This window comes from Curcuma longa, chromosome 17, assembly GCF_044706935.1.
Source record: "Curcuma longa cultivar G26 ecotype Majalengka, Jawa Barat chromosome 17, ITB_CL_G26_1.1, whole genome shotgun sequence".
Taxonomy (NCBI): Eukaryota; Viridiplantae; Streptophyta; class Magnoliopsida; order Zingiberales; family Zingiberaceae; genus Curcuma; species Curcuma longa.
In genome coordinates, this window is record NC_133877.1 from 4,782,317 (window position 1) to 4,805,204 (window position 22,888).

General features: G+C 36.1%; 1 protein-coding gene across 1 annotated transcript; it reads left to right on the plus strand.

Annotated features, from left to right (window-relative positions):
- Positions 1–1,563: 1,563 nt before the first annotated feature.
- On the plus strand, positions 1,564–21,725 carry LOC141811575 (CLIP-associated protein-like). The gene is made up of 21 exons (XM_074699595.1): positions 1,564–1,931; positions 3,232–3,387; positions 3,495–3,557; positions 4,992–5,060; positions 5,228–5,393; positions 6,596–6,757; positions 10,295–10,392; positions 11,994–12,068; positions 12,140–12,208; positions 12,308–12,393; positions 12,465–12,582; positions 14,279–14,377; positions 14,494–14,851; positions 14,995–16,736; positions 16,881–16,982; positions 17,985–18,089; positions 18,187–18,261; positions 18,508–18,576; positions 18,680–18,748; positions 20,807–20,908; positions 21,383–21,725. The coding sequence occupies exons 1-21, from the start codon at positions 1,599–1,601 to the stop codon at positions 21,536–21,538; spliced, it is 4,272 nt and encodes a 1,423-aa protein (XP_074555696.1). The 5' UTR covers positions 1,564–1,598; the 3' UTR covers positions 21,539–21,725.
- Positions 21,726–22,888: the final 1,163 nt, after the last annotated feature.

Here is a 22,888-nt window from a genome sequence, read left to right on the forward strand (position 1 = left end):
CAAAATTTTTTTATCAATCATAAATAAATGAAAAATACAAATGGTTTATCATTTTCAATCATCATAGATAGTGCAGTCAAATGGACTAAGTTATTATGGGACGAGTCAAATTCATCAAAAATTTATTATATGTAGGATGGGTTAAAAAATTTCAACTCAAAATGAGTTGTAAGTTAGGCAGATCAACCTACATAAGTCCATTAAAATATATATATATATATATATATATATATATTATATTATATTTAATTTTTTTGTTTAAGTTAGTGAATTAAGTAGGTTAAGCCCACGAATCTATCAAAAATAAAATATAAATATAAATATAATTTTTTAAAAAATTTTAAATTTGGGTTGTGAATTAAGCAAGTTAAACTCATGGCCTCATTAAAATTTTCACTTTAATTTTAATTTTAAATTTTATAAGAAAAAAATTTTCAATCCACAAGTCAATCCGAACTTATTGCGGACCAACTTGAACCAACCGCAGGTCGATCCATGTGAATCTTAGACCCAAATGGGATAGTTTGTCTAGATTCATCTAAGAATTAATCCGTAAACACCTAATTAATTATAAAAGTTTATTGTCGTTGCATCGTAATCCGAAGGCACACAAGTCCAATTTAGAGAATTAATTGATGTCACTCTCCGAGACAATAACATTTGAGCTAGCATGCACCTTAAATACAGAAAGAAACGATTATGTTACATATAGTGCACGTAGGTGCCCACAAAATGATGCCAAAAGAGATTATTAACGCTTAATAAGCTAATCTACGCGCCACAAAGGCAAACGTTAGGAGGCCACCAACAGATTATGAAAGTCGGTTCACAAGTTTGCATCGACACATGTAACATCTAAAACCGTTCGCATATATCATCATGCGATGTAGACATAACGTGACATATTCTTATCCATCGTCTTCTAAATAATAATAATAATAATAATAAAATTTATCATTCCAGCAGTACTACACAATGTGTTTCACAATCCTCTGTGAAGAAGTAAATCGAAAAATTATAATTGATCACGATGAATGAAAAATTCAAACTTTTATCCTCTTCTGCAATTCTACTTCGTCGTAACCAACTCAACTATATCCCGAAGATATTTTTATCCATTGTCGAACCGATTTCACGGATGTAGTTTTGATAAAATTGCTAAAACTGTTATAACGTAGTCTAGGGGTGTTAGATTTAAACAAGTCGAGTTTAGTTATGTTTAAAAATATTTATTTAGAGCTTTGTTCAAATTTATTATTAAAAAAACTTGAGTATAATTTTAAACTGTAAATATTTATAAATTTTATATATCTAAACAAAAATAAATTTATTTATAAACTTTGCTCATGAGTTAATAAACTAAATCTATGTGTTTAAACTTATTTATGTTACTATTGAATGAATATTCCGTTTATTTACAGTCATTTAGTTTTTATTTCATTTTATTTTATTTTATTGTTCACTTGCTTTTAAGCGCCCGCTCTGGAACGGTCGGTAGTTTTTCGCCGAGTTTTCGCCAGAATCCAGATCCGACTGCTTGTCGCCGTGGGCCGGAGCTTTTGTTGCGCGGGATCTGAGTTCTGCTCGACGGGGCTGCGATGGAGGTGGCGCTGGAGATGGTGCGGGTCAAGGACGCCAAGGAGCGGATGGCCGGGGTGGAGCGGCTCCACCAGGTTTTGGAGGCTACAAGCAGGGGTCTCTCTGCCGGCGAGGTCACTGCGCTCGTCGACGCTTGCATTGATCTCCTTAAGGACGGAAATTTCCGCGTTTCCCAGGGTGCGCTCCAAGCGCTATCCGCCGCGGCCGTGCTCTCTGGAGAGAATTTGAAGGTCCATTTCAATGGCCTTGTGCCGGCCGTCGTGGAGAGGCTGGGAGACGGGAAGCAGTCAGTGCGTGACGCGGCCAGGCAGCTTTTGATTACTCTTATGGAGGTTGAAATTCTCTGTGAAACCTTCATTTTCTTATGTCGGAAACTTCTTTAGTTCTTTGTATTAAAATTAGCCCTTAGCGTCAATTCGGATTGAGTTAGACTCGAGTTGGACTCAAGTCAACTCAGATTATGTGAGAATCGAGTTGGACTCAAGTCACACAAGCCAAATTCGAATTCATTAAAGATTATCATGCATGAGATGCATGATCATTAAAAAGCTGCATGATCTTCCTTAAAAGAAGAGAAAGATTATCATGCATGAGATGCATGATCTTTATTAAAAGAGGAGAAAGATCTTCATGCATGAGATGCATGGGAATTAATAAAATATTAATTTCGTGGATCACTAAAAGTCAAGAAAACTCTTCATCCTTCATATCTCATGGTGGGATATAAAAAGGGGTGAGAGGCTCTTGATGAAGGGGTTGTTGGATGCTCTTGCTCTCCCTCTTCTTCTCTTCTTCTTCTCTTGGCCGAACCTCCTCTTGTGGCTAGCACCACAGTTTGGTTCGTCTCCATCTCAATGTTCGTGTGGATACCGTGGAGGCGCGAACACACTGATCGTGCTGAGATCCGACGACCTTGAAGGCAAAGAGTTGCTGTCGGGATTGCGAAGGGCACGCATCGAAGGTAACCTCGATTCTAATAGGTAGAATCGTCAAACTAGTATGTTTTTCGCATGGATCTTCTGGAGGGATCCTGTTTTCTGCTGCGTTATATGCGGTTTAATCGGTTTTTCGCGCATATAGATCCCTACACTTTGGTCGCTTTGTGGCATGTACTACCGGGAAGTGTTCGTTGTGTGTGCCTGTGTCTATCTCATCGGGCACATGCTTTAGGTGTTTGAATATTTAAAACAGTGCGTGTCAAATTCATGATTGCACCTATTTATTCTCTACATAAATAGCGAATTACTACTTTTTGGCAATTACACTCGGATCATTGAGTATTCTTCTTCTTCAGAGGAGATCAATCGATATCTTAGTCGCTTTTTTGTTTATTCTGTGATGATGATGGGTTTGCGACACTTTCGATGCTGTCGTCGAGCTTGTTTCTCATCTGAACTTGAAAGATTTAAATCCGTTTTAATACATTTTATATGAACGAGTAGAATGTTCTATTCTCTACTTTCATTTTAATTTTTCCAGCAACTCTTTCTTCTCTATATCAATTAACTTTTTATGCTTATTATATCGTATTGCTTGTTCCCTTCAAAACTGTATGGGTGCTGCTGGCCTGCTGCTTCCCATTTCTTGTTTGGGATGAAATGACTAACAAGGTCAAGTTCGCATGCAAGTTAGGTATCATCCCCAACTATCATTGTTGAAAGAGCTGGTAGTTATGCCTGGACACACAGAAGTTGGAGAGTAAGGGAAGAATTTGCACGGACTGTCACTACAGCCATCAGACTTTTTGCTTCAACCGAGCTACCTCTTCAGCGAGTTCTTCTACCTCCTGTACGAGTAGTTTTTGATTTTGAAAGGCATTCTTTATTTTTCAGTGCTTGCATCTTCACATTGAATTTCACAGGTCAATTAATTTATTGTTTCCTGTCTGTTTGTAGGTTTTGCAGTTGTTAACTGATTCTAACCAGGGTGTAAGAGAAGCTGCTACTTCATGTATTGAGGTTAGACACCGTGCTAATCTCTTTATAATCTGTCATCTGATTCGAGAGTAAAGCAACATGCCAATTTTTGTTACTTAAATTCACGGCCAAAGTATGTTACGAAATATTGGAGTAGAAGGACAACAATTTGAGCTTATATGCAAAAAGGAGAAAACAATAATCCATAGACCCCCTTTATATTCTATACATTGAGTGGATCTATCTAGGTAATTCTGTACATTGCCATAATTTGCAACACAAAAAAGAAGCACATTGAGGTATACAGGTTATTACATTTTTTGGATCCTCCTCTGCTTATCCATTATTATCTCATTTGTGCACCACTATTTCATCAGGGGTCCTCAAGTTATACTAAGACGAGGCGAATCCAATCTACTTGAGGATTATTAACATTCTCCTGATAACAATGCTGTAAAAGCCACATGGTAATGTAGTAATTCGAGGGATTTCTTTGTGCAAGTGTTTTCAGGGCCATCTTTCACAATTTCAGCACCCTGCAAATGCTACTCACTCTTCAACTAGAAAAGTTGAATAGTGTTTGGAAGGGGAAGGCAGTGGGGTGTGGGTCATCAATCAGTGGCTTGGGATTAGAAGGAGAGGAGGGTGGCTGTCTGAAATTAGAAGTGATCGGAGGTGGCTCCTGAAGAAGGGAAAAGGTAATCATTAGGTGGTGTCTGCCTGTTCACAGGAGGGACAAGTATAGACACTTTAGAACATTTGATGACCATGTGATAGCCACCGACAAATTATAGCTTACGTTGCAGAATGCATATATTCACCGAGTCACTTACATTGGTTACAATTCACGAGTCACTTTCACTTGTTGCATCCCTGTAGTAAGATGACAAGCAGGAGATATAACTTTTGACTTCCTAAAAGAAACCACCAGTAGAAAAGTGTAGAAGTGGAGGGAGTACAAAAAAGAAAAAAGGAAGTTAAATGAGGTGGTCTGAACTCTAGAGTATATTTAGTGAAACCAACTATAAAAAGCAAAAATATCTAAATAATCATCAAATTCTCTGTGGTTATTTATAGCCGTTGGAAGTGGGTGCCACTTGTTACAGGCAATGTATTTATACCAGCAATACATAGCACATACTATCATACAGCACTACTGCCTTGTATGCAATTACACATGCAGAGTATCTTAATTCGGGTGTTCACCCTATCAATTCCTGCTGAACTGGTAATACCAACTATAACAGGTGGTATTGTATGCCTCTTAAAACCATTTTGAATACTCTGTGGTTTATGCCATTGGACAAGTATTATCTGATGATTAGCAATTCTTGATAAGAAAAAGGTTGTAATAAATTATTGTTCGATGAAACAAAATTCAATCCTTTTCTATTTTCTTATCTTGTAAGTTTGGGCACGATCACATACAAATACATTATGCTATCAACAACTGATGTCGCAGTGGCTTGCTTGTAGGAGATGTATGCACAAGTTGGGCCTCAATTTCGTGAGGAATTACACCGTCACCATCTTCCTTCCTCTATGGTAACCTTCAAAGGCTTTGAACCAATTTAAGCTTGGTTCCTGATTGGAACGAAGATTCTGAATTTAGCGTTTGCAATTTAAGTCTATAAGGGTTAACTTATGAGAGGCTTCTTTACGCTAGTGGGAGTTAAATGATCTTCACTTGAAACATTTATTTATTCTTGCAGATAAAAGAAATCAATGACAGGTTAGAGAAAATACAACCAAAACCTCAGCTGTCAGATAGAGTTGGAATTTCATATTTTTCAGCTGAAATTAGGCCATCATCTGCAAACCATAAGAAGAATAGACCAAAGGCCAAGATAGCTCAAAGAGAAACCTCACTTTCTAGTGGTTAGTGTTGCTCTTCACATTAAATCATCCATTGTTTCCAAATTTTACATATATATATATATAAGAAAACTAGTATAGGTGCTGTTCTTGCACGATGTTGGTTATTGTGCTTCTAATCTCCATACCAGGAACCTGCGAGTCATGGGTTGATAGTTGTCTTTATCTGCAGTAGTTTTTCTTCCCTTTTTCCTGTTAAGGTTTTGTTTGTTCTACAGGAGGGGATAGTCAACAATTATAATTTTAGAACCCACCCGTTTGGTTTGCTCATCAATTGAGAATTATCTTCTTTTCTTTTCTAGAATAGGTTTCTTCCTTTATTCTGTTTTGGGTAGATCTATTTTTCCTTGCAGACAAAATCTATTGAATTCCTATAAATTATCACTCTTTGTATCTGTTGTATAAGCAAATTAATGATATTATAACCTTTGATGTTTGGAGTATGATTCCCTTGAAGAGCTCATCCTCTTAGTAATTTACTCCATGGGAAATGGAAGCGAAAAGGGAATGATCAGTAACCTCTAAATTCCAAAGGTATTCATTAATTTGGTGGACACAAAAGAGACTCATAGGGCAAAATTCATTGGAGTACATAAGGTGTTTACCAACAAGGAAGTTGACTTATTTTAGGATAGAGGAAACACTTTATCTTAGAGGGAGTAACTGATTCTAAAGAAAATAAAAATAACTAATTCTCAATTGAATTTGCTACTAGAGAAGTTTTTGAATTGACACCCCTTTTTGTGGACTGTATCAGCCAAGAGACAATATGAAAAATATAAATGCTCAAGAACATATTTCTTGTGAATAAGCAGACCTGAAGGGTTCATGGCTAATGTATTTTGTTCAGTTATTCTATTTTTCTCTTTCTTTTTGATTCTTTTGTTTTCCCTCTATTTGCTGGTTTAAGAGCATTCAATAATACAACACTAAGATTAGTTTTCAACCTGGTTGACCCCACACATAATGCTTGCCTATATTGGTAGGTCTTCTTCCAGCATTTATATCATCTTACATATTTTATTATGCTAAAGAGCACTGCTTGCCCTTGCTTGCATCATATTATTGATGGTAGAAAAAACTGGGATATGTTGTCAGTGCTTCTACCAGTAAGAATCAAATGTGAGGTTGTCTTTTGGTATTTGCTTGAGTTTATTATCCATTTGTTTAGGTTCTTATTATGCTTTAATCTTGAATGAATTTAGGTGACAATGATTCTACTGAAAAGCCTGTGGTCCCTATTAATGTGTTTTCGGAGAAGGAACTCATTAAGGAAATTGAAAATATTGCATCTACGCTTGTGCCAGAGAAAGATTGGTCATTTCGTATTGCTGCTATGCAAAGAGTTGAAGGGCTTGTTTTTGGAGGTTCAAGTACTCATTATTATTTTTATTTATGATCTAATAACATCCATGCTTAATTTCTGATCAAAATTGTTGCTCTTGTTTTTAAGAGGGTACTTTTGACTAATTGTTTGGCTAACTTTTTTTAATAGCATTTGGAATAATTTAGAAATGTTAATCTTTCTAACTGAAATACCAAAATTTGTATGGTTAAGCCATTCTGTAAGCTTAACTGTCAGGTTGGTTACTTAACATGGTCATATGATCTGGTGCCTTTAAATATTTTCAGAGTTGTTATCTCATATGGGAAAGGAATGGGACCTTAGGCTTTATAAGGCACCATGATATGTCTAGACTTAACCTTAAGGTGCCATATCTTGTTAACAACAATATCTTGAGTGACTCACATGTTTAAGTCGTTGTGCAAACATGCTCTTGTTAAATGACGTTGATTGTTGGAATAATATAGGTTTTTTGATTTCCTAGTAGGAGTCTTTGACGAGGAGGGTTTTAGTCCTGCATTGGCAGGGAGAGAAGATATCTTTATTCCCTTGAGGCGACTTTTGGGAAAGCAAAAGCCATTGGTCTTTTAAGAGGGATAATCCCTTGATAATCCACATGTTAGGCGAATGTTCCAAAAATGCCCTCATCATTTTAGTAATTGTTGATCCAACTAAATTGTGCATGAATTTTTGACTATTGGATACATAGTTTTGTTAATCATATCATACCCTTCATACTAAATTGGGCAAAGTTAGTTGTTGCGAGATACCATTTTGTTCACCAAGGGTTTTTTTATCCATTTTGCTCTTGACTTTACTCCCATCATTACTTAAGCCTCTTTTTGTACCACTAGGGTAACTCTATCATTACTATTTTCCAAATTCATTAAATAATAGAAAATAATGCTAATACATGCTATGAGGCGATGTACAAATTTGTCGTTATTGTGTTCATCATTTTATCTTTGCCCAACTATTTGGGGCTCATCATATAAAGGATCTTATCCCTTTATTGAACTTGCATCTATGCAAGGATATATCACTAATATTTGGGAAATTTTGAAAATATCCTGAATTTAGTGCTTTTTTCAATATTCTCCTATACTTTTGGAATTGTCATAACACCACCTAAATTTTCCAACATGTTATCAAAATGTCCCCCTCTCAGATACTGAGCTAAGGGAGAAGTTAAAATGTGAAGGCATGACAAGGGTTAAATTGACACTTGATTGCTTCATATTTGGAATAAAATTTTCTCCATCTGGATCATTCATCTTCCTCTTCTTAGTTTCAAGAAGCCTGATTTAACTCTTTTTCTCATGCGGGAGCACTTGATGAGGACGACAATCACATGACTTCAGTTTGAGCTCAACACAATCCAATTCAACCTTGAGTGTGGTGATAATGTGCTGCAGACAATCCACATGTGTGCTGACAACATTTACCAGCATTATTGATACATTCCGTAGGGGAAAAAATAGAAATTAAGCAAAGCATGGATTTGCAGTATTACCTCATCAACATGAAAGCTTAGAGGAAATATCACCAGTGCTTGTTTCATGATGCAACTTGTTATCAATGGAACTTATTTCATTTTTTTGTCAGAAGAGTTTATTTCACTTGAAAATACATTTACCATTTGAAGAAAGGATCTTACCATCTAATTGCAAAATTCATTATAGTTGCCATGAAAGTTGGTTGTACTCAAATGTACTATGTTTTTTAGCTTCTTCACCTTCACCATGAGGGATTTCAAGTAGCGGACAGATACTGAGAGCAAGCCGTATCCACGGGGACAATGCCAAGAGTCCTTCCAATGCTAATCATGTTGTCATTGTCCTTACCCCCTTCCAAGCTAACACAATGATGTCTCAATCTCCTTGTCATTTTTTGTACAATTGTATGTGTGTTTGCTGTCCAATTAGTGTGATGTGAACATATAAGAATGAAGAGTTGAACATTGGGGCAAAGATGAATGGATCTTAACATGGCTTTGTCTTGCATGTGACTGGTTCATGAGCAGTAAGAATCCAAAAACATGCTGCTGATTCACCATTGACCATCGCCCATGCCATCATCTCACTCCACCTTGGGGCTCCCTGTTAAAGGGGAATGGGCTAAGGCACGTGAGGACCTTTTACTCTCAACACTCAGCTGAGGTAGATGATGGTGACAAACAATATGATGACACACACAATAAAGAGACACATTAAGGTGGATGGTTTGAAGTGATGGGTCTTGGCAACTTCATGCTAAATATGAGTTGGTTGTTGACTTGGTTGTACGAGGTTGTATTGTTGGGCTATATGAGAATGTCTTTCAGCTAGAGGAGCAACTCTAGCACATCGATGTGAGATTGTTCTAAGAGCGCTAGTGGAACTCTCCCTCTACTGTAGAGCTTGATGTACTGGCCACAATTGTTGTAGTATGTGCATGACAAACTTGAATCAAATTGACATCGTTATAGGAGTCTAGGGCCATGCAATGGTGTCAGGTGTTGCCCTTGCTGGTAGATTCGCCAGGGAAAGTATTCAAGAGCAAGAGGAAATAGGAGAGCTTGTGTTATTTGGATTGAGTAATGAGAGAGCACATAACAAAAAGGTAAATACTAATTTTGCCAATAGGTATATACTGATTCTTATATCTTCCAGGATGCTAATGCCTTGGCCATAGTAGGAGTGCCAATTTGTGTTAATTTGTACGACATAGATTGTGTCATGGTTTCAATGGGTTCTGGTGTCATCCTTGAATGTTAAGGATTCTGGTGCTGACTAGCATACTCTGTGTGAGTTTAAAATGGTGCTGGTGTTGGTACTGATTAGAGGTAAGGAAGAGGACAAGTGGAAGAAGAGGTAGAGGAAGCAGAAAAGGATGAAAAAAAGAGAGAGATAGACTTATTCAAGCCAATATGTTCTTTCGTGGAAGCTTGATGTCTGCCTTAGATCTGGTGCTGAAGCTTTGCCCTCCATTTGCTAGGTGCCGATGTATTTTCACTGCCGATGTCTCTGTGAAATGGCTTCTCTTGTTTGGTATTGGGCAAGGCAAATTTAATGCCTTCAGTACGCTTGCTGACCTGCGACCAGTTTGTTTGTTGAAGTTAATTGCTTAGCGTTTTCCTAAAATTTTGAGCCTTTGTGAAAAATCAGTTTGTATATTTATATTTTAACACTCCTACCTCCACTATGGGTGGGTGGACTGGACTGTCTAGCCAAGTTCAACACTTGGAGTTAATTAACCTGGATATCTATTTCTTTAAGTACTGAAATTGCCAGTATTGGGACATAGGACCTTCAGCATTAGCTAACCATTTATTCAAGAAGCTCAAGCTATTAAGAAATGGATGAATTTATATATTTTATGTGGATATTATCTGTTGTGTAATTTGAAGCAATTAATTCTGTAAAATTGAGACACTACTATCTGGTTAGGTATTTCATCTTTACTTTTTTTTTCTTTGTTTACTAGAAATCCATGATCTAACTCCTCTCGTTTTGTTGATAGGAGTAGCCTTTGACCTTTTTCCTTTATCACTGAACTAAATATTTTGATGTTTTATCAGGTGCTACAGATTGTTCTTCCTTTCCTACGCTCCTGAAGCAACTAATTGCTCCCCTTAATACTCAGCTATTGGATCGTCGTTCTAGCATTGTGAAACAGGTTCATTACTCCTGATTGTTAAACTGTCATCTACTCATATATGATCTCAGCTGAACCATATAAAGTTTTACAAATACCTTTCTATTTCATTTTGGTTCCTTGGTGGAGGGAGTGAGAAGATGCTAATCATTATATCATATTAATACTCATCATTTGTTTGCTACCACTGATAGCTATATAAATCAAAATGACATTTTTCTGAATCATCGAGAAGGCAACTCTATTTGGTCAAATATCAAAAAGACACTCTTTGTTTCTCTTAAAAAGAACCACGCAATTTTGAGAAAATAAGCTTGATAATTCAGAACAATATTTTTTTAGGTCAATAATATAATTTGAATCAATTAGAAAATCAAACTATAAAATTAAAATGTTTTCCTATATTGCAACTCTTTATTCTTGACCCTTGTAACAGCTAACAATCATATGCAAATTATGAACTGACTAGCTGTCCATTTGAGGAAGTTGTTTCCTGTTTCCTGTCTTTTAACTCATAAATTAAAAACTTGTTGCTACCGAGATCATCCCCCTACCTGTGATTAGTCCCTTACATTTATAATCAAATAAAATAAAGCAATGCAATTCATAATTCCAATGAATACTCCAGTACTGTTCAGTTTTGCTGTTTGATCCTAGTTAAAATAAGGCATTTTTCATATCATCTTTTATCAAACTCTTGCAGGACTTTTTTTTTTTTTTTTTGTAGTACTTACCTATAGCTGTTCTTGTCGTTCTTGTCAATTTTTAGTTTAGTATTATGTTTGAGATTTGTTTGGTTAGCAAACCATTGTTCTCTGCGCTAATGTGCATAGGGTGCTACTTGCCTACAAGTCACATTACTATGTATGCATACATGTTCTATGAATAAAATTCTTGTTCTGTGTGAACACTAATAAGCAATCACCCATGGTTTCATGTCTCTCTTAGTCAAGTTTAATTATTAACATGAAAAAATGCATCCTTTTTGTGTTGTTTCTATTTCAGGAAAAAGTTCTATATTCAGCAAATTTATGATTATTTATTACAGTGTAAGCCTTTTTTTTGCATTTTTTTGCTGAACATTGGGATTTATGATGTGTTTGCTTAGACAGATATAGGAGGGAAGAGAAAAGAAACTTTTTTAAAATCATTTTCTCTTGTTTACTTGCAAGGAAGTAAAGAGAACAATGGAATTTAATTCCATATGGTTCCTCTTATTTTGTTTCTGCTAGATTGGGCCAAAATGGAGGGAAATAAATTTTAAGCATCTAATAAACACATGATAAGCGATATTATTTCTTTTCTTCCAATTCTGTTCAAGTAACAAAGATAAATAAAATAGAAAAGGTAAGATAATCTATTTTATTTCTTTTCTTTTTGCCTTCAGTCAAACTACTTCACTTTCCTCTCCTTCCCTTCCAAGCCAAAGCAGCATAGTCAAATTCTATGTTTTGTGATGCACTTTCTTGCAATTTGGTTGATTATGATTCAAATATAGTCTGACTTAAAATGTTAAACCATAAATCTATAGTTTGTGCTCTTTATTAGAAGCTTGCCCTATCAAATATTCAGATAACGTAGCACGGGATAACATGAGTTTCTGATTTTATTTTCTTATCTAGGCATGCCATTTGTTGATCTTAATATCAAAAGAGCTAATGGGTGACTTTGAAGCTTGTGCTGAGATCTTCATTCCGGTAACACCCTTTTGTGTGCCATAAAGTTGCCTTTATAACAGAAGTAACTGCTGCTTAATGAATCGTTTCAGGTACTTATGAAGCTTGTTGTGATAACTGTTCTTGTGATTGCAGAGTCTGCAGATAATTGCATTAAAACAGTATGATACATGATTGAAACTTCAGATTAGAAATATGACCAGTTTAACTAGGGAGATTGACTGCTTATTTATGCTCCTGCTAATCTATCAATTCTTCAGATGTTGCGTAACTGCAAAGTTGCCCGTGTACTACCTCGAATAGCTGATACTGCAAAGAACGACAAGAGTGCAGTTCTTCGTGCTAGGTGAGTAGCAATGGCTTAGACTGCCTGTATGTACCTCTTTGTTCTTTGAAATTTTATGTTTGATTTACTAGGTGTTGTGAATATGCGCTTCTGATACTGGAGTACTGGGCTGATGCTCCAGAAATTCAACGTTCTGTTGATTTATATGAGGATCTAATCAAATGTTGTGTAGCAGATGCAATGAGTGAGGTAAGATATCGTATTTGATTTTCCAGTTGACTCTGTTAAGTGACAAAACAGTCATTGCATACATTCAGACAGTCGTTTTGTTGGTGTTCAGTGCAATGATGCAATCGCATGCACGGTCTAACATTTTGGTTGCCAGTAGGTACCTATATGGACCTATGTACAGTTTGACAGAATTGAGATGGAAAACCTAATTATCTACATTGTAAATTTGTTCCAGTGCTACAAGTAATAACTAACTATATCATATCATGAATCAAAATAAATAAACTACCAGGCTAACCTACATTACTGCATCTTAGGAGCTGCATGAATCAACCAGTACAACAATTAATTAACCACGGCAAGGTAATCTACATCAATAATAACTATGTCTGATCTAGGGAAATAAATCTAGTCCAACAGAGTTAAACAAAATAGTCAACAAGATACTCGGATTATCCATACACTTAGGTGCACTGAAACTGCAGTACAATTACCCTTGATTTTTTGAACATCATCCTCCCTTTTAAGAGCTTCACCATTTACATGATGAGAATAAAACATCAAATGATTCAGTATATTTTTAGAATATAAACTGCTTGCTCAGCATGGGTTAGCGTCTAGGGTAATGCCTTGTGCTTTTAGCAACACTGAATGAAATTGAGATGGTTCACTAATATTTAAGACTTTAACGGTTACGCCATCTTTGGAACTCATGGGATCAGTCTGCGACTCAAGCTAAACTTTCAGGCCTAACTGCCTAACTAAATTTCTTTATTGTTGATGAATTACTCAGATTGTAGACTTATTTAGATAAACTTATACCCTAGCACCCTAGGTTAGATGTGTCAGAAGTTTTGAGATCTATTGCAATTAGTTCGCAACAACAAGCTATCATGTCATTAGTTACTACACTAGGTAAAACATCAAATGATTCAGTATATTTTTAGAATATAAACTGCTTGCTCAGCATGGGTTAGCGTCTTGGGTAATGCCTTGTGCTTTTAGCAACACTGAATGAAATTGAGATGGTTCACTAATATTTAAGACTTTAACGGTTATGCCATCTTTGGAACTCATGGGATCAGTCTGCGACTCAAGCTAAACTTTCAGGCCTAACCGCCTAACTGAATTTCTTTATTGTTGATGAATTACTCAGATTGTAGACTTATTTAGATAAACTTATACCCTAGCACCCTAGGTTAGATTTGTCAGAAGTTTTGAGATCTATTGCAATTAGTTCGCAACAACAAGCTATCATGTCATTAGTTACTACACTAGGTAAAACATCAAATGATTCAGTATATTTTTAGAATATAAACTGCTTGCTCAGCATGGGTTAGCGTCTAGGGTAATGCCTTGTGCTTTTAGCAACACTGAATGAAATTGAGATGGTTCACTAATATTTAAGACTTTAACGGTTATGCCATCTTTGGAACTCATGGGATCAGTCTGCGACTCAAGCTAAATTTTCAGGCCTAACCGCCTAGCTGAATTTCTTTATTGTTGATGAATTACTCAGATTGTAGACTTATTTAGATAAACTTATACCCTAGCACCCTAGGTTAGATTTGTCAGAAGTTTTGAGATCTATTGCAATTAGTTTGCAACAACAAGCTATCATGTCATTAGTTACTACACTAGGTAAGGTTGGTGTAACCTTTCTATTTGCTCTTTGATGTGGTTCCTTGATTGTTTCCCTTATTTGTCTGTCTAGGTGCGGTTGACTGCTCGAACCTGCTACAGGATGTTTACAAAAACATGGCCAGAGAGGTCTAGGCGTCTTTTTTTATCATTTGATCCTGTCATACAGAGGGTACCAGTTCTCTGCCTTCATTTTATGACTGTTGTTTTCACTATCTGGCTGTGTTATTTAGTCAGGAACTCAGTTTTTTGGCCTACCTGATTTTGACATATTGTAACAATTTCCAGATGTTGAATGAAGAGAATGGAGGTATGCACAGACGATATTCTTCTCCTTCTCTCCTTGAAAAGGGAGGACCCTTATCTCATGCTCCATCTCAATCCATGAGTACAAGCATGCCTGGCTATGGTACGTCTGCCATTGTTGCAATGGATAAGACTTCAGCTATTTTGTCAGGGACATCTGTTTCCTCATCAAGCCTTGTCTCAAAATCCAAATCACTTGGTAAAAATTCAGAGAGAAGCCTACAGAGTGTGCTTCATGCTAGCAAACAGAAGGTTCTAGCTATTGAGGGTTTACTGAAAGGTGATAGCATGTCTGAGAAGAAAACCCTTGCTGCTGCATGCTCCACAAGCTTGGATCTAGGTATGCTTGAGATGCTGTCCTTTGAGTTTAACTATTGTTTTCTTATAGTCAGAGCTAGATTAATTCACTCTTTATTGAACATTTTTATGTTTGGCAAAATTGCAAGGGCTGAGTTATCTTACCTCATCTTGTTCCTAGTGCAGCCGTTGATTCTCCATCTACTTGTGATAAGCCACTCGCTACTAGTGTTTCCTCAAATTATTTTTCTATGCAAAGTTCGCCATTGGAGGATTCAACCATCACAAACATTGGAAAAGATGGTAACAGGAATGGTGGTTTAAATATGCCTGACCTAGTCAGTCAGGTTCAATTATCTAGAGATCAAACAAAACTGTCTTTCCTCAATCATGATACATCTGATTCCCTTTCTTTGTCGTCATCATACTTGAAACGATCATGTGGACAATTGCAAGATGGAAGTGTTTGTGAAGATAATGTTGATCACAAGTTGATTAGGCAACTTCTGGGTACCCAAACAGATAAATGTCATCTGGAGACACCATCTAAGGATTCTAGCTATAGGGATTCACAGAATCTTTATGTTCCCAACTTTCGGCGGCCTCTTCTAAGAAAGCAGGTGACTGGAAGGGGTGTGGCTAATGCTAGAAATAGTTTTGATGATAGTCCAATCCTAGCAAGTGAAATGTCTAGCTATATAGATGGTCCAGAAACACTTGGTGATGCACTTAGTGAGGGACTAAGCCCAAGTTCAGATTGGGTTGCTAGGGTTTCTTCATTCAATTACCTCTGGAGTTTGTTGCAGCAAGGTCCAAAAGGTGTTTTGGAGGTAACACAGAATTTTGAGAAGGTTATGAAGTTGTTTTTTCGATATTTGGATGACCCTCACCATAAAGTTGCACAGGCAACCTTTATAACCCTTGCTGAAATTATTTCAACATGCAGAAAGCCTTTTGAGAATTATCTTGAAAGAACATTACCACGTGTTTTTGCTAGATTAATTGATCCAAAGGAACTGGTAAGACAACCATGTTCAGCAACACTTGAGATAATTGGTAAGACGTACAACATTGATTCTCTTCTCGCTGCTCTTGTCTGCTCTTTGGATGAGCAGAGATCTCCTAGAGCAAAATTGGCTGTTATTCAGTTTGCGAATAATTCCTTTAATAAACATACAAAAAATTCTGATGGTTACAATAACAATGGATTTCTTAAGGTATGGCTTGCTAAGTTATTGCCTCTGGTAAATGACAAAAATGTAAGGTTGAAGGAAGCATCCATATCTGGCATCATATCAGTTTATTCCCATTTTGATGCAATTGGAGTCTTGAATTTCATTTTGAGTCTTTCTGTTGAAGAACAGAACTTGTTAAGACGAAACCTTAAGCAGTATACTCCTCGTATAGAGGTTGAGTTAATGAACTTCTTGCAGAATAAGAAAGAACGTCAGCGTTCAAAATCTTTTTATGATCAATCAGACGTTGTTGGAACTTCTGAGGTAGGCTATGTCGGAGGTATTCATTGTGCCCATTACTCAGCCTGTTCAGTTGATGGTGAAGGTGAGAGGAAGTGGACTTCAACCCAGCAATTGATGCAGTTTGATGCTCACACTATTCATGCAACTTCTGATGAGTCTCATCATCATTCTCAGAATGTTGATGCTTGCACTTCTGATCCTTCATCTCAAGGCAGGTTGGTGACTAATTCCTTGCTGAAAACAAATTGTAGCATTGAGCATGAGAATTCTATGTTAACTCCACGTCTAGATATGAGTGAACTAATCATTTCTGATGGACACAAGACCATTGATATGAATCATGGAAGTGAAGCTTGTAGAGATCCTGAAATGAACCATAATAAGCTTAATTTTTCAAAATCTAACCTAGAAGGAGATATGGAAACTAGCATTCCACAACTTCTTCATCAGGTATGCATAGATTATATTGGAACTTTCACATGTCTTTTCCCTGTTTTTTGTCTTATCATTAAAGTAGTGCAAACCAGCAACTTAGGGTAAAAAATGTGTGTATCTGGGATAGCTAATTTGGATTTAACTTCCTTTTGTTTGAAGATTTGCAATGTAAATAATGCAAGCTCAAGTTTAGAGAAATGTGACACCTTGCAACAGCTGGCGGAAGTTTCACTAAAGAATGATAGTTCTGTCTGGGCAAAGGTAGACGCCATTTTCTATACCCTGATAACCCTTGTTTCCTGCCTGCAATTATTTTGTATTACTGGGTGAAATTTTTTGCTGAAACAATGCATCATACTTAGAGAAGTATAATCTTAGCATCATGCAGCCACAGGATTGTTAATTCTTAGAGGTTGACCTTTAATGATATGTAAATAAAAGATGTTATGGGATCAATGTTAATTCATACTAGTGCTTTGAAATCCTTAGAGTTTCAATTGGCCAATGAACCTGTATGATACACTGAACAAATCAATCATTAAAAAATTTTGGTAAAAATATGTGTTTGTTTACCTTTTCTAGAAAGGTAAAACCGTACATAGGTTCCTCTTCACCTGGAAATCACCTCTCTTATTTTTTAACTTCTCCCTGGAGATTGCCTTTTGGGACTCAAAAGAGCCATGCATACAAGTTTTATTTTATTAATGCTGAAAATAAAGTTTTCCAAAAAGTTTTGTAATAGAACATTTATGAATATACTCATTATGATGTCCTAACTGAAAAGCTCTAAAGGATAATTTTCTTGGTCTAGTGGTGGCTATTGGGCATGAACATTACTGTTCTGTGTGAAAGGGGATGACTTCTCATTCCTGACAGAAGTGGTGTGCTCCTTTTCGTTGGGAAGTTCTATTATTGTTGAATTACATTCTAGTAGAAATCTTCCCCCATATGACACTATAATATGAGACTCGGAGGAGGGTAATGATATTGCTAGTTACATGGCATATGGGAAAAAAATATACAACTTAATCCAATCATTTAGAAGCAGCATTTCATTTTTTTGTGGTTGTTATTCTGACTATTTTCTTTCTAGCAGCCATGAGAGTTTCACTGTGGTAAAGCTTGAAACTAGGTTTGTTGGGGAGTGCACTTTTTGTTGATTGGGAGTTTCACTGTGGTTGTTATGGATCTTCCTTTTGTGATTAATAAATGTGACATGCTTATATGCATTTTAAGTTTTTGGTGTACTGTATATTTTTGCAGTATTTCGATCAGATCTTGACAGCTGTGCTTGAGGTGTTTGATCATTCAGATCCTTTGATGCGGGAGCTGGCTCTTTCTGTGATTGTTAGAATGCTTGACAATCAGGTCTTGCCCTTTTTTATTTTATTCTCTTTATATATCCTTATTGTCGAACTGTCTTACTATCTAAATGTTTTTTCTTTCTTTGTTCATTTACTCACAGAAAAGTGCAATGGAAGGTTATATTGATGTTGTGGCTGAGAAGTTGATTCATGCGTCTAAGGATGAAGTTGTGAAGGTATGAATTCTTTCTTTGTTCTCTCTTTAGATACTTCTTTTTAGAGTGTGATTGAATAATACTTACTAGTTACTAGTTGTGTGCAATGAAAAATGCAAGTGGGGACTATCCGTATTCTTAACACTCTGACCCACCCTGTGCTGTCGAGCACTGTTAAACTGACTCAAGTTCCAATAAATCAACTGTGACTTAGTTAGCTTTACACTTAAGCTTATTATCTTTGCTTTACCTTTTGCTTTCTTGCAGGTTTCAAATGAAGCAAACCAATGCCTGAATATTATCTTGACACACTTTGATCCATACAAATTCCTAAGTGTATGAACTGCTAAGTTAGGCAATTCATGTTTGGAAACTATTTTACTTGGTAAATTAGTCTCTATCTTAGACATTGTTATCCAACCCTTTCCTTTCTCTGCAGGTTATAGTCCCTTTATTAGTCATCAATGATGAAAAGAGCCTTGTTATTTGTATCAACTGCTTAACCAAGGTATCTTCTCTTGTGCCCTAAGCTTTGGCTTTTCATTGCATTCTCTCAGCATCTCAACATAAAACTATTTGTTTCCTTGGCACAACTTAATATTTGCTCTGTGGACTGCCTTTTGGTATTCTACACAAATTGCAACAATGTCACTCCACTGTGGGGGAAGTCACCCAATGAATACCACCTGAATCAGTGATGGGATTAGGTGGACAACTTCCAATTTCAAGTTTAATAAACTATTAAAAAATGAAGGTGGTATGAATTACTTTATGTTTACTACAAATACAAAGGTTATGGCATCAATGTATCTTCCTCCTTTTTTATATTATTTTACTCATGTTTTTCATTTTCATTTCTTTCTTCATTTTATTTCTTTTCGCATTTCAGATTAAAGGGATGATACATATCAAAACTGTATGCTAAATTGACATGATTAAGCAAAAGTAAATATTTATTAATGGTTTAGATACAATGCATGAAGTCCATGTACATCATAAAGTATACAAGTTGTACAAAATATATGTCACATTCAAAGATCGTTAGTCAAGTTGATCGCCTTTGATCTCCAATTGTTGTTAACCAGCTAAAGAAGATTAGTAATGCTTCATCACATAAAGAAGATTAGTGACTTTTCAATCTGAGAGTAAAATTTTCTTAGGTGCCACTTGTATCTTTTGACTGCAAGAACACCCTTATAGGTGGATGTGACACAAAAGATGGATTTGGCAATTGAAGGGGAATTGTGGGTATGGACTTGTAGCTGTAGAGCATACAAACAAGAAGGATTTTGTGTGTGTGCCAATTGTCTTCTAGTGATTCAATAGTTGATAAAAAAATATAACCCCTATGAACCCCAAGTTATTATGGATATTGTCATCAAAATCACTAGTTCTGGTCAAGTTAGATTATAGTAATCATGGTTTGAAATCTCATGGGGCGGTACAGTTGAGACTTTGTGCCGGTCATGCCAATGAGTATCACCACGTCGACACTTGGGATCCTTTGGTGTACAATTTCAGTCAATCAAACTTCAAGATTGCAAACTCTTCTGAATTCATTTTGATGCTCTTTAACATACACTGAAGTGAGTCGAGTATCGACACAATATAGTGTAGTATTTTTTGTTCAATTGGCTATCTAATTGTTTTGTTTTCCGAAGTACATAAAGTTAAAGCTTATAAAGTACTAAAAATCATCTAAACTCATCAAGGTAAGGTTTGGTACATGTCGAAGCGTGTCAAGTGAAAATGTATTATTTCAATTGAGGATTGAGACTTTGCACAAAATGATACTTTAAAACCATTCCAATGCATGACCCTCGTTTCATTATTAGTAAGGTGTAATCAGTTGAGACTAGAGATGCTATCAATATATTGTAACTTGTTGCTTTGAAATGTTACTTCAGGTGACCTTAGTGCATATAGCCTTACCTTTGGAAGTAAACAAGCTAAATGGATGAGGATTATGAGATTAAAACTTTCCCGTGCTTGAAAATGTGTCAATGCGTGCAGAGTGTTAGTGCAACATGACAATGTGACTGCGTATATCTGCGGTTGGAGACCAAACTTTGGCAGAATATAAAATTTAAACCTTGGTTATAACTACTAGAAATTTTAGCAAAATAACTGATATATTTAAAAACTAATAGATTGGTGTAAATATACTATACTAACAATTCAAGTTGTGGACTGGCATTGCTAAAAGTCAGCAACAAAATTTATTGCTAGCATGTTTAAAATGAATGAAAGTTTTTGCGGATAGACAAGTTCAGTCAATTATGCTAAAGGCATCTGTTTGAAAATTATTCTCGCATAGATAAATGGAATTTGGTAGATCTTAAATGCCTTGTGGAAAAAGTCCACCACAGTTCTGGTGGTAGAGGTAGTGGCCATACATATGCAGCTCTTGTCATGTCCTTGTGCAGCAACACCTAATGGTGCAATTTTTTTTCAAGAGCATGCCTTCGATATAGTTCAGTAATAGGATAAGATCATTTAGCTAGTTCAACTCTTGTTTTTTGGTGATGCAATTAACAAGGATTTACTCATGCCTTATCTGTTGCAGCTTGTTGGACAGCTTCCTCAAGAAGATTTGATGCAGCATTTGCCTTCATTTTTGCCAGCAGTGTTTGATGCATTTGGAAACCAAAGTCCAGACTTGAGAAAGGTGGCTTTTTTCCCACTGTGTACAGCATGTGCACACGTGACTTCTTTCTGATGCCTATTATTATCTTTTTCCATTGCTATATATATTCTAGCATAACTTTTCAAAAAAAAAAAAAGCATGATTAGTCATTTTGCATAAAAATAATTTTGGTAATGTTCATATTGTGATAACCAAGCAAAAATGAATTAGGTTTAGTCTTTTTAACTTGACTATTAGTTGCTTACAAAAATGACACTGTACTTGCAAAAGAAAGATTTACGTAAGTGTACCTAGGCATCTTTTATACTGGGAAGATCAACTTTTAGAATAGAAGCGTAATGGTTTCCAGCTCCTAAACCCCTTCTTCAAAATGCAAAATAGGATTTCTAGATTTTTTTTTTTCCATTTGATAAATCTGTTCATTGCTGTTTTCTGGGGATAATACCTTTTTTGTTGATAATTATCTGACATGTTTCTCTACTAAATACTTTTCAGACTGTTGTTTTCTGTTTGGTGGAAATCTATATCATATTGGGGAAGTCATTTTTACCTTATTTGGAGGGCCTTAGTAGCACGCAGCTACGGCTGGTGACCATCTATGCAAACAGAATTTCTGCAAGATCTGGTGCTTCACTCGATTCTTGCCACTAATGCCTTTCTGTTCTGTTTTTCTTTTGTTTTGTTTTGTTTTTGTGAGGAATTTGTATAGTGTGATCAGCCCCTCGGTATTTTATTGTTTTCCCTGATTGAATGACCGTCGGAATGTAGTTTGCTGGAGAGTGCTGATGGATGAGTTTATTTATCATGTTGTACATAAGCCTTGTTCCTGTCCCTTGTAATAGAGTCACTACTAGTGAGATCTAAGCTAGCGTGATGAATATATTTATGACGTGCTCGAGAAATCATCTTCTGGTATTTGAGCTATTGTGGTGTAATTCGTCAGAATTCGAACCCTTGCGGTCTCACACGGTCGGTTTCACGACCGTGTGGCCATCTTCAATTGATATTGATCGATATATTGATAGAGCTGTTAAAGCCTGATGTTGCGCACTCTTTCATTTTGGTCAGTTTGGCCGATGTGATGCATGGAGTAAGGTAGCAAATGGGCTGTGCATGGCTAGGCATGGTTCAATCTTGCATCAATCCAGCTTTCCTTAGGCTCACTAGTAAGGGGAAAAAACATGAGCCAGGGTTGGTTGTCCTGTGCCAACACTTGTGTTCAGTTGCTAGTTAAGGAAAAAAAATAGTGAAACAAAAATTGAAATGTTAGTAAGGATTAAATGATTTCAAAAACTTGGATAAGATTTATTTAAATGAACCTTCAAAACTTTATCCTTAGAGTTCTATCCTGGAACTATTCAAATGAATCTTTAAAAATTTTATCTTTAATTCTTCTATTTTTTAAATAAGTTTTTTTTGATAGATTATTATTTGTTTCTTTAAAGTATCTTTATCTGTCTATTTAATCTTTGGAGATTTTTTTATTAATTTTTATTTGATTATTGAAGGTTAATTCTTTTGAAGTGATCACTCCATCTTAGTTTTCATTTTTTTTCTTCAATTTTACTATCAACTTAGATCAGAGCTAAGTTCTCTCTATTGTCATCGTTGCATAGCCCCAAGTATCATATTCTTCCTATCAATTTGGTATCATGAGTCAAGTTCTTCTCTATCGTCATCGTTGCATAGCCCCAAGTATCATATTCTTCCATACCTCAAGTCCATGCCCACTAACAAACACATAGTTTTAACCCGACTTCAAGAAAAGAAAATCCACTCTAACATGATGATCGGAGGAGCTCAACCTAATAACAAATGAGTTACAAAATTTGAAGCTAAGCACAAGACGCGGATAGATAAACTAGAAAAAATTGTTGCATCCTTGTCACAATAGTACAAGAATTAAAGGATCGTTTAGATGAGGACTCAACTCAAACAAACCAATCAAAAGGAGGACAAATTAACAATCTCAACAACAACAATACAACCACAAAATTAACT

Bases quoted from the DNA above. Each gene is read 5' to 3' on its own strand.
- LOC141811575 (XM_074699595.1), top strand. From the start codon at position 1,599: ATGGAGGTGGCGCTGGAGATGGTGCGGGTCAAGGACGCCAAGGAGCGG. The intron at 12,583-14,278 runs GTAAGATATCGT...TTGTCTGTCTAG, and splicing joins TAGCAGATGCAATGAGTGAG to GTGCGGTTGACTGCTCGAAC. The intron at 14,378-14,493 runs GTACCAGTTCTC...AACAATTTCCAG, and splicing joins TTGATCCTGTCATACAGAGG to ATGTTGAATGAAGAGAATGG.